This window comes from Cyrtonyx montezumae, unplaced genomic scaffold, assembly GCF_038088225.1.
Source record: "Cyrtonyx montezumae isolate F1298 unplaced genomic scaffold, pur_monq_1.0 scaffold_3, whole genome shotgun sequence".
Classification (NCBI taxonomy): domain Eukaryota; kingdom Metazoa; phylum Chordata; class Aves; order Galliformes; family Odontophoridae; genus Cyrtonyx; species Cyrtonyx montezumae.
Window position 1 is genome coordinate 80,863,144 of NW_027072034.1, and position 16,108 is coordinate 80,879,251.

The following is a 16,108-nucleotide window of genomic DNA, read 5'->3' on the forward strand; positions in this document are numbered from 1 at the left end:
AAAATACACGCCTCTTCCAACTTCTGAAGGAAGAATAAAATCCGACTCTAATAAAATTCTAGAGCACTGAGCAACCCCACCTAGCTGTAGGTGTCCCTATTCATTGCAAGGGAGTTGGACTGGGTGACATTTAAAGGACCCATCCAACTAAAACGACTGTATGGTTCTATGGTTTTCTATGAAAAGGTAAGCAGAGTCTTGCTGGGACATTTCTGGTGCAAGGCCAGCGTGGGTTCGGACTTTCACCAGGAGGAACATCAACACTGTGAAAAAGAGCATGCTCCTCACATGCCACACATGCTTCAGTCATTGATGTGCAGCTCTGCTGCGCAGTTACTGGCACAGTCCCTGCCAATGACCTCTAGGAGATCAATTACTGTCACATCAGGAGACTGAGGCTGTAGAGAACATTATTTATGTCAAGCAAGCATTGCATATCTTTTTCTTAAGGTTTATATATGAGCACTGTGTTTCCTGCTTGGAAAGGTAAGACTAAACCCCACTTTTTAGCCTGAGGCAGCATTCAAGTGGTCCTTTTTTGCCTCTTTGTTGCAGAACTGTAGGTGGAGCAAGCCAACAGGACAAAAGCCTCTACACCAAGATGGGAAATTTCCCAGGGAGATGGGAACAGCCCGGAAGTCACACATTCTGGGCAAGTAAACAGGGATGCCCCTGTGCAGGTGTTAGCAGATGAAAGCCTTCCTTATGTTTGTTTTGAAGCACTGCTGGCAAGATTGGAGTACCTCTGAGATAATATGTAATTATAGGGAGAGATCTGAGGTATCTTGTCAGAGTCCAGATGAAGAGATAGGTGGCCAGATTGAGTAGGCCCTCAGCAGATAACAGTACAAATTCCTTTTAAAAAGGTTGTTTTGCTTTTCACAGCAGGAAGCTGTTGAATATGCCACTGTGGCTGTCAAGGCTGTAGGAAAATAAACATACTGAAAATGCCAAGGACAGCATGTAGTGAGGCAAAAGCTTTTATTACATTTAGAACCTCCTTTTTGGCTTACAGAGCATCACAAATTATTCTGTGTTTAGCCTTCACATCTTCCAGTTTTCCCCGTAGCTCTGCAGGTCGAGCTATGCTGAGTAAGAAGAAAAGGAAAGAGCAGTGATACCAGGTTAGTACAGCGCAGCAAACTCTCCCAAGGCAGTCTGGCAGTGTGTTGTGAACTCTGTTCGCTCGGCGTTTCTGCAAAGGGATGACACTGTGCTGTGCTCCGTGAGGCCGGGGTGAGGGAGCTGAGCTCCTGGCCGTGCCTGTGTCCCCGTCTCCTCCAAAATGGCCATCAGAGGGCGGCAGCGCTCCAGTGAGGAAGGAGTGCAGCCCTGCCTGCTTTTTGTGGCTTGGTTTGGTTTGTTTTCAGCGGGTTGAGTAAAATTTTTGGTGTTGGGAAAAGAGAAAATAAAAATGAGTTTTTCAAGATTCCTGTTTAGCAGAGTTACCAGTGAGCTGAGCTCGTTCTGAAATGCAAACCGCATCTTGAGCTGCACAAAAGGGGAACTAAACTTGTTTTGAAATCTAGCCTTTGGTGTCAGCTTACTATTATCAGAGCAGATGACAGAACTGGAAAACACAGGTACACTTTGGGGTACACCAACCTCTCCTCAGGTCAACTCTGACTAGCAGTAAGTAAATGGCTAATTCCTACCTAAGTTTAAAAAAAAGGGCATCTTTGGAAACAAGTGACTTTCTAGCAAGTGATGCCAGATTTAGTTTTGTGCTCCGTACCTTGGTGAGAGCCTTGTTTCATGCAGAGGACGCATCTCCTTAGCTGCGGCGTTAAAATGATAATCAGAACTCCTAGGCCACCAATACCAGCTGCCACAACACCAATGATTGTTCCAATAGACTCTTCTATACCAAACAAGCCTGAGGGAAAAGGAAAGGCAGAGCAAGGTAAGGTGTCTTTCAGGCAAGTGCATGCACTGCAGCTAGCACACTGTCTGCATTGTCCACAGGAAATCTACTTACTATGATAGTGATTACACTGATGTCTTGTTGACATGAAATAGTTGGCTTCTACATGTGAGAGAAAATATTCTACTTTGAAGTTGTAGTTTTTGGGTCTTTTTTTTTTTTTTTCATTCCTTTGTAGGAAGCTGCTATGCTTTCTGGGGAATTAGTGATAGGACAGTCTCCCTTAAAAGGCAAGTATGGAACAGCACCAGGTGGGCAGAGCTCCACTACAGTCCTTTCTTTGCTTTGCTGCTCTTTGGGACTGTTTCATGGTGAGGACAGAATTATCCCATTTTCTTTGAGGTAAAAGCACATTGGAATTCTGCCTTTGTTATTTGTTCAAACTGAAGGATGATTTGGGAAGAGCCTTTGATTAGGTGAGCACACTAGAGTGGACTTGGACAAGGATTATGGAATGCACAGTGGGGAGTGCCTGCCCCGTGGTGGAGAGTCTGCTAGAGGAAGAGTGTATTTGTAGAAAGAGAAGTGTCTGGGTGATGGCACAGAAGACTGCAATGATCAGATTTTAAGTGACTGCCTTGTGGTGGTCATTGTGCCAGGTGACTCATCCAGGAAGGAGAATAATTTAAAGCCTTTCAGCTTCATCTACAGTTAGAATACAATCAGGTGGTCATGACATACCTCAAACTAGTTGCATTTAAGCTTCACTAGAAAAAATTGGATAGTGTTGCTAATGTATTGACTACATGACAGATCTTGAAATATTTCATCAGTTTTAATCAGCACTTAATTACTCCGGACAACTACCACCAAGTTGCATGGGCAAGACTGAGAGAAAGAAGCAAAGAGTTTGGAAGCAAGAGTCAGAGAGGTGTCCTGTAGTTGAAATTCATTTTTGTGGCTGCTCGTTCATTGGAAGGGCGGTGAAGCTGTTGTAGAACCATTACTTTATTCACTTCAAAATATATGTCCTTTGCTTCACATAATGGAGAATTGTCATTAATTTCTCCTTTTCATTTTAGGTAAGGCCGGGGGCAGTCTTGATTTGTGGCACAACTCATTTATTTCTGAATTATATGTACTCTTGTCCCTTTAATTTAGGTATAGCATGGAAATGATGCGTTTTATCTTCTTGGGAACACAGAAAGTCAGTTATATTGGCCAGACACTGCAATAGTAACATGCAGTACAGAGAATATGAGATCAAGTCAGTGGAAGACCTAATAAGATACATGGCCAGGTCCTTGTACATAGCTTGCCTTGTTAAAGTCATGTTTTAAATTGAATAGTTATGTAAAAATTAGTAAGGGAAGAATTAAAGCTCAAAAGGGCAAAGGCCTAGTGAATCTCAGTGAGTTAGAAGCTTTAACAATAAATAAGTGGGGAAATGGCACTTGCAATATATGCTTTTTGTTAGTTAGATAATGAAATAATAAGCATTCTGATGTGTTGACTTGTTGGGACTGAAATCTGTTTGGCCTATATGAAAAGGAAAGCTGCTTTGACATTTCTGACTGGTAAAAGCAAAAGAAGTTATCTCCAGACTTAATATGCCTAGTGTACATTTGTAATGCTAAGAAAACATAGCATGGCAGTTTTAATGCTACTTCGATTTTAATGGAACTGAAGTTAAGCAGAACTGATACAATATGATCCTTGTGCTTCACTATGGGATTACTTATGTCATCCAGAGTTAAGGAATGAATATGCAGATTAGTGGGTTGGAGAGAAATAATGTCAAAAAAGAAGACTTTGGAGCTGTTCCCCAAGGTGATATCTTGATACCAGCCACTCTGAGGGGTTCTGCCAAACCGAGATGTGTGCACAAGAGAACTTTTCTGGCAGTTTTGTTCTTAGTGCTCACTAATTGTAGCGACAGAGCTATTTCTTCCCTTTTTACTTGTAAGTGATCCTTGTTACAGTAATACCTGCCTGATTGTTTCTAGGAGCAAGCCAATCAAAATTAGCTAGCCTGACAGAAATAGTGAGAAATGCAACTATATGGGTTCATTCCATGACACTAGGCTATATCTTCTAGAAGCCAAGCAAGCTAGTTTCATTCTTTCTGTAAGTGTGTAGACCAGTTCTGGAGGAGGAAGAGGGAGAAAAGAGAATATACAAATAACATCAAATATTACCTAGAGCCCTCCTGATCCTCAGCTTTGTCCCATCTCCTGTCATCGCCTTCCCATCCGGAAGTGTAACCTCACAAAAATAGATTCCGTGGTCACTGGTCGTCACATTGAGGATCACCAGGGAGACATCCCCTTGGGACAAGTCTCCACTCATGAAAACCCTCGAGTTATTCAGCAACATGGTCGTGTTGTTTTCTAGCACATCTGTCTGTCCCTTTTCATCTTCTTTGTACCACCTCACTGTCAGGCCAGTCAGGGAAGTATGTTGTGGGCTGTTAAAGTGGCAATTTAACACCACAGTTTCACCCTCTTTGGCTTTTTCCTTGGCTGGTGTTTGAGTCACGAAAACTTGCCATGGCTCAGGTGTTGTCAGCAGTGGAGCCTGGGTACTCCTGTGAGATACAGCTGCATTCTCTTCGCTTGTGTTTCCACCACTAGCACCAACATCTGCACCAGAAAAGAGAAGAAAGAAGAGGGTTGAGGGCGATAGGATAACAACTGTTTGTTCCTGGCCTGTGACCATGGTAAGGAATAGTTCCTGGAATTAGGACCTGAAGGTAGTCACTGTTATGGCAATAGGGTTCCTTTTCCCTGGTTCCTGCTTAGATTATGTTCATGTGTGCAGATATGAATGATCCTCATTCCCTTCCATACTTGGGAAGATTACTGTCATTGTCCAATGGCTTTGGATGAAAGTTAGCTCATTCAGACACATTTTGGCCTGAAATATTAACCTCTCCCTTTTCACTTCTAAAAGTCTCAGGATCTCAACTCTTTTCAAGTCACAGGGAGAACTGTATATACCCTTACACACAGGCAGTTCTATTCTGACAAGTACAGTGAACGTGTGTGTGTCTGAATCTCTGCATCCCAAAATATAACATGAAGTTCTTAGGGGTTTCACCACGCACTTCTGGTTTCAGGACAGGAAATCTTGGGACCACAGGAAGAAAACTCCTTTGCCAGGGACTGAACTCCCAATAGATGCTATCAGCAATCTTTAGGATGGCATCTTAGTATGCTGCAGGTATTGATGCTGAAAATAATGGTGTGAATGAGCTTTTCTAGAATGGTTATAAGCTTTTCTCACAAGACACAAAGATTTTATAACACAGTAATTCCTAAAGATGAAGTTTAACCAATTTGAAGCGAAGACCTGATTTTCAAAGGGGTCAAAACTAAGAATTCAGCAGGCTCTGAGCATGTCTAAAAATAAAGTCCTTGCTGAGGTGCCTTTATGAGAATAAAGAAACGTAATGTCAGAAAGAGAATGAAAGGGAGGAGATGACCTGGCGAGCCAAGGGAGGTGGTGAGAGCTGCTGACTGAAGTGTATTATACATCTATTCTACAAATGGAGCAGGAAAGTACAAAGATGGGATTTGACTGTTTGTTTGCCTAGCAGAAAGTTAGTTAAGCCATTCTGCCTGGGGAGCCTACTTTCAATAACTATTATTCAACAACTTAGAGCTGCTGTGAGTTTCAACACGTTGGTTTCAACATACAGGTTTTGAGTTGTTGTGAAAACACTCACTGCATGAAATAGCCAGCTCCATTTTGACAGCTAACATCCTGAAACACACAGATGACACACATGAAGACACTGCCTTTTTTATCATATTTTTAATTAAGAGGACTCCTGTCACTGGCTGACGTCTATTCTCTGTAAAGGGATCACTTTATCCTGCTGCTCTTTGTTATAAAAATACATATGATATGCCAATAATAGAGATTTAAAGCTGCTTTCTTTCACACAACTGCTAATCATAGTATCAGGCAAGCTCGAGCTAAGAGCAATGCAAGTGGATCTCATTTCTGGAACCAAGCCTGGACTGAGAAGATGAGACAAATAGTTACTGTCTCAAATCCTGAGCTGGAACAAAAAGAGGGGAAAACAAACTCTTAAAAATAAACTGACAGCATTAGCCAGGAAAAAATGCAAATCAGTTTTTGGAAAAAGTTGTTTCTGTTGTCTTGTTTGCTTTACAGAAGTCAGTGCCCACTTGATGACTGCAAACCATTCCAGCTGAAGGTCTGGATTCCCCAAAATCTTGAGTTGTTCACTGCCATAAAAATGGCATGAAATGCTATTATCTGGGCCTGCTAGGGCTTCTCAATGACAATAGTCTCTGTACCTCAGTGACAAATGTCTCAAGGCAATGGAAAACCAACTCCACTGGCCATAGGTTTGAGAACTGCTTGAATGGCTCTTTCAGGCATGCCTGGGCAGGAAATTACAGTGGTATTCATAGCTATTGTCATTTATGACCTGTATAATCATACAGCAGGACTGACAATTTCCATCAGAAGGCAGGGCCTTGTTGTTCTACGTGCCTTATAAAAGGATGACATACAGCATTCACAGTGGTTGGATACCAGTTAGTTCACTGATAGAGAAATACAGAAAATACAAGTTGGCTAAGAAGTCTGCTGACAGCATCGCACGTGATGTTTCTGCTCCTCTGGAATGGCTCACAGGAGGTGCCCACATAGACGGTATGCTGTGTGAGCAAACATCACACCATGAGGCCAAGAATTAAAAAAAAAAAAAAAGACAATTTTCTGGAACAGAACAATTTTGCAAGATGATAACAGTTTCCACCACACTCTGGTCAGGAATGGGTTTCAGTTCCAGGCAGTGATGTTGATCGAAGCACAAACATGAGGGAGAAGAGAGATGAAAGCACTACATCATCAAATTCCTGAGTGGTTGGAAGGCAAATAATTAAGTTTAATCAGATTCCCAGTGTTCAGGTTCATTGCAAACAGATAAGGGAAAAAGGGATAGGACCAGCTGACGCCTCAGCCTGACTCACCTCACAGTATGACAGACACGGTGTGCTAGAAGGGCATAATCCCAAAGGAGGGTATCACCTGCACACCTGCCTGAGCAACTTGTACAAGTAGAAGAAACAGACATCCTGAGAAAACACTTCAGGGATGTATGGCGATTCATGCTTTTAAGTCAAAATTGAAATTTTGGCCTAATAACTGTATCACTGATCAGTGGCAATTGGCAGCCTGAGAACCAGGAACCCAAATACTAACGTAGTTCTGAGTCCCTTAAAACAAGTAGCCCTTATTAAAAAAACTGGATGAAATATTATCCTCATGTCCATACATTATCTTACCCATGAACCCACTGGAACTATTCAGAGTAATCTGAGGCCCAGATATTCCCTGTCCAGTTAGAGCTAGTGCCGAAGAGATCATAACCATACCAGGAAAAAATGTACTTTGATGTTGCCTCTATTCTTCTTGAGTTTTATTTACACTGTGTGTTATGAAAGAACTGACCTTTTCATCTGTGTTACCCCCCATCTTTGATACAATAAATATCAGGTAACCTACAGCTTATTTAGGACAATCAAAATGCAAAAGGAGGAAGCTCTATCATTTAGTTCCAGCTCTGGGGGGGTGGGGGGTTCAAAAGGAAGGTCACAGCACAGCCTCCATTTTTCTACCTTTCTTCCATTTCTTTTGATTTTGTAAGGTTGCAAATCAGGAGCACACTAGGTCACTGTTATTTAAATACACAATGCCTTTATCATATTGGCATCTGGCAGTATACTGAAGCCAAATGCTTCATTGAGTCTGCTTCAAAGCTCTTTTTAAGTTGGTTACTTCATTAGCAGAATGATGTGTGGGTCTCCTGTCAAGTGGGTTGTAGGGCTCAGTCCCTCATGCAGGGGAATGCAAGGTTTTTTGGTGAAAGCACTTAAGCTAGGCAGAGTACCTATGGCATGAATGATCCTTGAAAAATGATTTGATGATCTAATAGGTCAATGGAATACAAAGTCATTAGTTCATGGCCAGTTTTCAACCTAAGGGGTGGAAGCTCTCTGGAACTTCCTGTAATGTAACAATGTGCTCCATATTTTCCAGTCACACCAGGGCACCTGCTAATCTGCCAGCCTACCCTTTACACAGTCCACAGGTTCATACTTTCCCATGTAGGGCCATATCTTGGCTGCAACTGCGCAAAGCCTGGTGAGAAGAGGTAGAGTTACAGAATAAGTGAATAAAATATACCCATTCTCTCTTCTAGTCCTGGAAATTCTGACTTACTACTTGATCCCTGCAGTACACCAGTGCAGCCATGCAAGCTTCATTTGCCAGCTGCCAACAGCATCAAGAAATCAAAATGGAGGCTGGAGGTCAGTGCACTGTATGACCTTTCTTGTGCCTCCTTTCCTTTGTTCATGATCAACAGATGGAGAAGAGGTCTGCTAAGGGCAAATAAGACTCCATTTCCAGATCACATGAAAATCCTCACTCCCTAGAATGAACATATTTTGGGTGGTTTCGTTGGCTCTAGAGCTCAACTTCATACTATGCTGGTACCATGAGTGCTTTAGAAGCTTTAGCCAGTTCCCAGTTGCCTGTGATGAAACGATCAATGACTGCTCATAGCTTATCTCAATTTATATGACTTTTGCCCTGCACTAAGATTGATCTTCACAATATGAAGATGGATGTGAGTAACTACCTTGTGAAGACAACTGGTTGCTAATATATCAGAAAAATAGAATAGAAATGAAACTTCTAACAATGATGATTTGCAACCTTTCTTCTTGAAACAGACAGGGAAACATACTCCTTGTGGAAAGATTTCCAGAAAGAGTTCTACCCTGGGGTAAAATTCAGACACATATTCATGTAAACACATATTAACTAAAAAGCAAATATGTGTAAAGAGAAACATCTTTTAATGCAGAGCTCAACAGTGGATATAGATTTCCTGCATCCTGAGGGAGCCCTCAGAGGAGAGTGACTTTTGGAAAAAAAAAAAAAAAAGGATGAGAATCTTCCAAGCCGAACTCTAGGAATAAACTATATTTCTTCTAATGAAAGAAGGCATTTTAGTACTCACCCACCAGTAGGAAGAAAAGGAACAAAGACACCGCAGATCCATAGAGCTTCCCAATGTGCTGGCTCATAGCTGCTGAAATATATTACCACGCTAGCAGTGTAGGCAAAAAAGAAGCATGGGTGGTGCGGGCAAAAAAATATGTGTATATTGTTGCAACAGAACCTCACATTCTGCCCAGTGAATGTCACACTTACTAAAGTTACCACGGCTCTCTGCCTGCTGCCTGGATGACAGCCATGTCTGAAGTCACAACAATGACTTCCTGGGGGCTGTTCTCATCTGTCCTGGATAAGATGCCGAAAATGTTCAGAGAGCAGTGGGAAGATGATCTTTTTGTTTGTTTTTAATTGCTTTGGTGTCATATAACCAGAAGTTTGGGCTTACTGAATATTCGGATATTCAAAAGGACATCTCTGGCTGAACTCCTTTGCAGCAGAGGTGAGTAAGAGAGCAATTGGTTTGATTTCCTGAGCAGCTGAAAAATAAGCAACCTTATTCATCATGATTGAAAGTTATGGGGATTTAGTGTTATTGTGGCTATATGCATTCTCACATGTTTAATGTGTTATCCAAAGCACTTTTTTTTCCAGTGCAGAAAAAATCCTTACTATCAAAAAGTTGAGTCAACTCTATTTAAGCAAAGCTTTTCCATGCCACCAGATGGAAGAGAATACTGGTAAAACGATTGGCCTATCCGCATCCAAAACTACCTGCTGTACTCTGAAAGTGGAAATCTGAGCTTGCAGAAAGGCAAATACACAACACTACTGTGTGGGAAGTGTGCCAGCAGTCCTAAAGCCACACCTGCAACACTCAGCCTGGCCAGCAGCACTGCAGCTGTATGAAGCATATGCCACTCGAGTTAGCTGGCTGTCACCTCTCACAGTGCACCTGTTCAAAAGCACACTCATCTGATGATCTTGTTTATCTTTAGGACTCTTCAGATAATGGAACTGTACTTGAATATCCATTAAAAACTCAGTTCCACACCAATCAAAACACACACACTGCACGTTTCTGCTAAGAGAGCCATTAGGATTTCTGCTTTTCTTACTATGTAGAAGCAAAAATGACCAAAAAACCTCCCCAAACAAACAAACAAAAAAACTGACTAAAAGATCCTACCACACCATGAGGAAAACTGCCCCAATGCTATGGCTTTCATGAAAATTATTCTGATAAATTATTTTATTTGCATCTTTGCATGTGGATGGCCCCTAAGAAGTGTTTTGAGAAATTCAGCATCAGACTTGCAAAAATTTGCTGACCAAACAACATCAGGAGGAACAATATCTAACTTTAATATGATACACCTGTATCAACAAAAGCAAGGGAGGATGTAGAGGGGTACAGCTGAAGAACCCAGAAGCAAGTATTTCTTCTCTGCTTTAAATGGGTTGGGAGAGTGAGAAGATCCAGAATTACCAGGAAAGAATTTTTCTGAAGTGTAATATTTTTTAAGAAGGGAGCTGGGACCATGTGCAGAACAACAACGCATTTAGCTGAACACAGTGAGAACTAGATTGCAAGGCTCTTCTGGAAGAAGTATTGATTAAGTGCTAGAGAGCAAAGAAAATATCAAGAAAAGATCAGTGATCTTGGGAATCTGGAAAGGTTCCAGTCATCTGGAAGCTGGTAAATGTTGTCCCAGTTTTCAAGAGGGGCAAGAAAGAAGATCCTGGTGTTCACAGGATGATTGGTCTCACATCGGTGCCTGGCAAAATTACGGAGATTATTCTGGGAGTTACTGAAAAATACCTGAAAGACAATGGAGCCATTGGTCTCAGCCAACATGGGTTGACAATGGGAAAGTCCTGATTGATGAACTTAATCTCCTTTTACGACAAGATTACCCAGCTAGCTAGCAAAGGGGAACCAGTTGATTATTTCAATAAAGATTTCAGTAGTGTTCCTCACTTCTGAACAAATGCGCAGCACACAGCTAGACAAAAACACAGCGTGGTGGGTGAGCAATCAGCTGACAGGTTTGGAATAAAGGATTATAGTAGCAAACTGGGTTTACATCAGGCTGGTGGCCAGTCAGTGGCAGGGTTCTGAACGACTCAGTTTTATGGACAGTTCTCTTTGTTTCCATTAGTGATTTGCATACAGAGCTCCAAGGTATACTAAGTAAGTTTGTGGATGATACTAAATTGGGAAGATCTTTACATTTCAGGGCTGGGCATTCATCAACCACATGAGGTTTAGCATGGTAAGTGATGGATTTTGAGATCTGGGGGTTCTGGCTAATGGCAAATTGAATGTGAGTCAGTAAACACCCTGGAAGCCCAGAGGGCCAACCACACCTGGAGATGCATCGGGCCCAGCACTGCCAACCAGGCGAAGGGAGTTGTCCCATTTTGCTCTGTGCTGTGTGGCCTCACTTTGAGTGCTGGGTGCAGGCGTGGATACCACGCTATGTGAAGGACATAAAGCTATTAGAGAGCATCCAAGGAAGGACTATGAAGATGGGGAATGGTCTGTAGGGCAAGGTGGATGGAGAGCAGCTGAGATCCTGTGGTGTGCTCAGCACAGAGCAGAGGAGCTGAGGGTAGGCCTCATGGCGGCTGCAGCGCTGAGCTGTGCTGTGTGTGACAGCGACAGGGCCCGAGGGAACGGCATGGAGCTGTGTCAGGGGAGGGGCAGCTGGGGGTTAGGGACAGGGCCTGCACCACAGGGCAGTGAGGATGGACCAAAGAGCTGGAGTGCAAGGAGTTAAGAGGAGTCAAAAGCTATCAAGATTTTGAGGTCTGAGTAGTCAGCAAAGTAAGAGGCACTTGGCAGATAGAGAGCAATTGGTACAAAGCTACTGGCCGTGGCTGCATGGCAGAGAAGACAACGTGGGAAGATACAGAATCAAAGGGATTCCGGACTCTGTCTGATGTAAGCCCAAGTATTTGATGTGTCTCTAAAAATATTCCTTTAAGTGGACATTCTACTGCTGTTTCTGCAAATGGTGTTTATGTTCATTTTATCCTGTGACAGTAATTCTGCTGTGAATCCGCCCTTAAAGAGGACGCGACTGAGCAAAGCTGTCAGGCTGGCCAGCCTTAAGATGAGGGAATACAACGGGCTCTCAGTGCTGCTGGCAGCTGTCAGCTGAACGTGAAGCTTCTCACACGGGATAACTGCGTGAGACTAAGAGAGAACTGCAACTTTTGGATGAAAAGGTACCGCGGTACCCAGCGGAGACTCTGTTGGCAGCACTACAGCCGTCCTGCCTGGGCCCACGGCTGGGAGGGGATGTCCGTCACAGGGACTTGTAGCACCTCGGCTACCCCTCCTCCCCTGTAGGTGTCCCACTGGAGCGAGCCGGCTGTTTACCGTAGAGCCTTCGCTCCGGCCGTTACTCTCAAGGGGGGCTCGGGGCCGCCCCTGCCCGTCGCCCCCAGGGCCTCCGGTCACACTCCTCAACGTTCTCCAACTCCGCGCTCAACTCCCTCAGAGCTTCTGGGAGGCTGACGCCGACCCGTGCGCGTGTGGGCGTGAGGCAACACGGGCCCTCTCCGCCCACCCGGCAGCCCCCAGCTGCGGGCGGGCGGCCCCTAGCCCCGGCCCGGCCTCCCATTGAGCCGTTCTCCCCTTGGCAACCGCCTCCCGTCCGGCTCCTCGCACCGCGGCCCGGCCGGCGCCTGCCCCTTTAAATGGCGGCCGCGGCCCCGCTCAGGCAGCTGGCGGGCGCCGCGCCGCTCTCGCCCCCCTCCATGGTAAGCTCTGCGCACTCCCCGCCGCCTCTTGCTCTCCTCCTGCCCCGCCGCTGGGTTCCGTGTCCCGGCCCGCTGCCCCGCCGGCCCCCCGGGCTGCGCAGGTAGGGCCGGCGGGGGTCCTCCCCTTCGAGGTATGGGAGTCCTGCGCGACGCCTCCGCCTTCCCGGGAAGTTTTTGGGGGCGGGCGCGGGCAGGACGGGGCCCGCTGGCTTCTGCCCCCCGCGGCGGCTTCGGCCTCCTCTCGGGGCTGGGCGGAGTGGCTGCGGGGTGCCCGCAGCTTGGCTTAATTATCGGGAAGGCTCTTTACGGCGTCGCCTGTGGGGTGGTGGTGCGGAGGTCGTGGTGAGGCTGGGCTCCCTCTCCGCTGGGAACGCGGCTTTGCGTCTTCGGTCGCTTCTCTACATCTCCGCTACGGGCGGTGGTTCCTTCTGCTTAGCAACGCGCGTTGGTGTTGTGCCAGTTTGCTGTGGGGCTTGGGGCAAGCGTCTTCTCCTTTCTGAGGCTCAACTTCCCTTCGTGGAATAAAAAGTGACCTGCCCGGTGAAGAACGTTGTCAAAAGCTTATTTTTATCATAAATGATGCAGGTAGAGCTGTCTATCTCTGAAGTGTTACATCTTATTGTAGCAAAGGTGTGTGTGTATTGGAGGGGCAGTCCCCCTCCAATACCAATGGGAGGTAATGGCTTCAAGTTGCACCAGGAGATGTTCAGGTTGGATATGAGGAAACATTTCCTCAGAAAGAGCGGTGAGGCAGTGTCACAGGCTGCCCAGGGACTTGGTGCAGTCACTGTCCCTGGAGGTGTTCAAGAACTGTGTAGATGTGGTACTGAGGGATGCGGTTAGTGTGCATGCTGGGAATAGACTGATGGTTGATCGTGATGGTCATAGGGGTCTCAACCTTAGTGATTGTGTTTTTTTTTTTTTTTTCCATGGCTTTTCTCCCTCTTGACCTTTCAGATCTTAGAGATGCTCTGTATGTTATGTGTTGGTGTCTCATGTTAATATTATTCCAGTATTATATGCCTGTGCAGCTTCATTGTGTAGGTTGAGGTGCTGCTGAGGAAGTAATGTGCTCTGATAACAATGTAAGTAATAATTAAATACAGCACACTCTGCGAAAACAATTAAAAGCCTGTCAGTTGGGAGGGTTTCCATGCCACTCACCTCAGTAAACCTGGCATGTCAAGTTTCATTTAATACACAGTTCTTACGTGGGCTAAACATCTTATTCCAGGACCATTCTCTTCCGTTGTCCAGTGACGTTGCTCGTTTCCTTGTTCACAGGAAGTTGATGAAGTGGATCATGGTGTTACTAGCCAGCTGGTTGCAGATTCACAAGAGACTCACAGCTTGTGCACAGAGAAGATGCAGGTTCCCACTCAATATAGCTGGAGTGCAGACTGGAGCTTTTGGGTAATGTTTTATCCCAATTTGTTCATCTACCTATATCCATATGTATACGTTCCAGCTTTATACCTGTTCTTCTCAGGTTGCTTTGTAGTCATGAATTAGTAAAATGTTCTCCACCTATGCAGTGAGGTAGATAATTTATCATTCTTGGCTTACTAAAGTGGAAGCTGACACTGAGAGGTGATGAGGTTGTTTATCTGATGTCATGTATCAAGTTAGTGACAGGACTTCAGACCTCTGTGTCTACTCCTGTCTCCCAGTTCCTTGCTTGGTTCACGAGCCTATCCAATGTCCCTATGCCTTTAGAAAGGCACTGTTGATGCTTCATCTTGGATAAGATAAGCTTCTTTAGTGTCTGTTTCTTGCTGGATAAGCATGTGCTTTTCAGAAAAGTAAACATACTGCATTAGAGAATTTGTGAACAGGGAGATTCTTCTTGCTATTCTCCAATGTGCTGCTTCTCTGAAAGCAGATAATGCAATAAGTAACACTGCCTTTAACATTCTGCCCATGCTTTTGATGGTTTCTTTTTTTTTTCCAGTAGCCTGATAGGAGGCAAACTTGTAATTGTGGACTTAGTAACGTGTTTTGCCATTAGTTTAGTGGATGGGTTGTTGATAGGTTGGAAGGGGGAATCCTGCGTGTCATATGTAGCAACAGGTGGAGTAACGTGTGATCTCATGAGAGGTTTGGATTCCCTTCCTCAGAGCTCTGACAGTGACTCAGGTCCTGCATCGGGTGACCCCAGAGTGAATTGATGTGCCTTAGCTTGAGCACAGGGACATCCACTGGACTGTCATATCCTTGTCCTGATGAGGTCATCAAGGTGTTTGTTGTGCTAAGCAGGTGAAAGATTAAAGGCTGTAGGGAATCAGTAGCAGAGCTGTGAGCTGGACTGTGGAATTAGATTTCTGACTCTTTTAATCAATCTAATTTCTGTCTTTTCAAACTTGGATGTTCTCATGGTGAGAACATTGATTTCACGTCTCAATCTCAGTATACAGTGGCATTTACCCAACAATGCATGTATACTTTTAAACTGAACAACAGCTGTCTGGACCCAGTAAAAATGAGTGAGGCTGAGTGAATCCCAGTAGGTCTGTAAGTTATGCTGTCAGGGAGTGTCTGGATCATTCTGTGTTTTCTGCTCTCATCCTACGGTGATGGGATGATAGAGGGCCTTTGGGCTGTTCTCAGCTGTATTTCTGTTCTTGAATTGGTAGTGAATAATGTCGTGTGCACATTATAACTGTCAGCTGCACTCTCATTAGATAACATATTAGTTCTTGGAAACTAACTCTGTGATACTTAAACTACCAGCTGTGTCAACAGTTCTTCACGTGAGAAAGAAACCTGTTTAGGTTGGGGTCAGTTTGGTGGACTTGCACTTAGCAGTGACTTACATGCTTCAGTATGCCAAACTTAGTATGATATAACTCTGCTACCAGCTCTGTGTTTTTAGATTTGAGGTGAAGCCTGAAGTTGAGATTTCTTTGAGTAGAACTCTAGGTGTGTATTTTGTGCTCAGGACATTGTGTCCTCACAGTGCCATTTTCTGCCTACCTGCAGCTTCTGTGGGGACTGGGGTTCTTCAGTGCTCTGACACTCCCTAAAAGGAGTGGGAAGTGTTCTCTGGTGCGTTTAAAAGGTTGCTTTCTGCTTAAGATTTATACTTTAAGGCCTCAGTATTTGAAGTTCATGTTTATCTGGATGGGTAAATATGACCTTGTACTTAAGAGGCAGATATTGACACAATTCTCTTGTAAGGTAGTGCTGTGGCTTGTGAAGTTCTAACAGTGCTGTTTAAGGCATTGATTAGTTTTAGAAAGCTTCTATTGATCTGTTCATAGGAGGCAGTGCTACTCATTTTTCTAAGCCTCAAGGGGACTTAAAAATAGCAAGAGGCAGGATGTTACAAAAGCAAGACAAAAAAGGTGTTTGCATCTTCTAATTAAAACGTTATGTCATTGGCATCTTTCCCTGCTCTTCTAGACAAAATGTGTTTTAATAACTTGCATATTTGATGATCAGCTGCTAAAGTATACAAACAATACATTAGAA

At 44.3% G+C, this 16,108-nt stretch overlaps 2 protein-coding genes across 5 annotated transcripts in view; one reads left to right on the forward strand and one right to left on the reverse strand.

Moving 5' to 3' along the window:
- Positions 1 to 984: 984 nt before the first annotated feature.
- Positions 985 to 9,116, reverse strand: LOC136051361 (uncharacterized). Its single transcript, XM_065740768.1, has 4 exons — positions 8,931 to 9,116; positions 4,063 to 4,506; positions 1,736 to 1,876; positions 985 to 1,088 (listed from the first exon to the last, which is right to left on the reverse strand). The coding sequence occupies exons 1-4, from the start codon at positions 8,995 to 8,997 to the stop codon at positions 1,084 to 1,086; spliced, it is 657 nt and encodes a 218-aa protein (XP_065596840.1). The 5' UTR covers positions 8,998 to 9,116; the 3' UTR covers positions 985 to 1,083.
- A 3,458-nt stretch (positions 9,117 to 12,574) lies between these two features.
- Positions 12,575 to 16,108, forward strand: part of GRAMD1C (GRAM domain containing 1C) — a 50,208-nt gene continuing 46,674 nt past the window's right edge. For 3 of the 4 annotated variants that reach the window (XM_065742069.1, XM_065742070.1, XM_065742072.1), the window contains exons 1-2: positions 13,186 to 13,222; positions 13,922 to 14,050. In XM_065742069.1, coding sequence (XP_065598141.1) covers positions 13,214 to 13,222; positions 13,922 to 14,050 — 138 coding nt within the window. In that variant the 5' untranslated portion in view covers positions 13,186 to 13,213. Of the gene's footprint in view, positions 12,638 to 13,185; positions 13,223 to 13,921; positions 14,051 to 16,108 lie in introns of those variants that run through there. The other variant, XM_065742067.1, reaches the window with a different exon arrangement.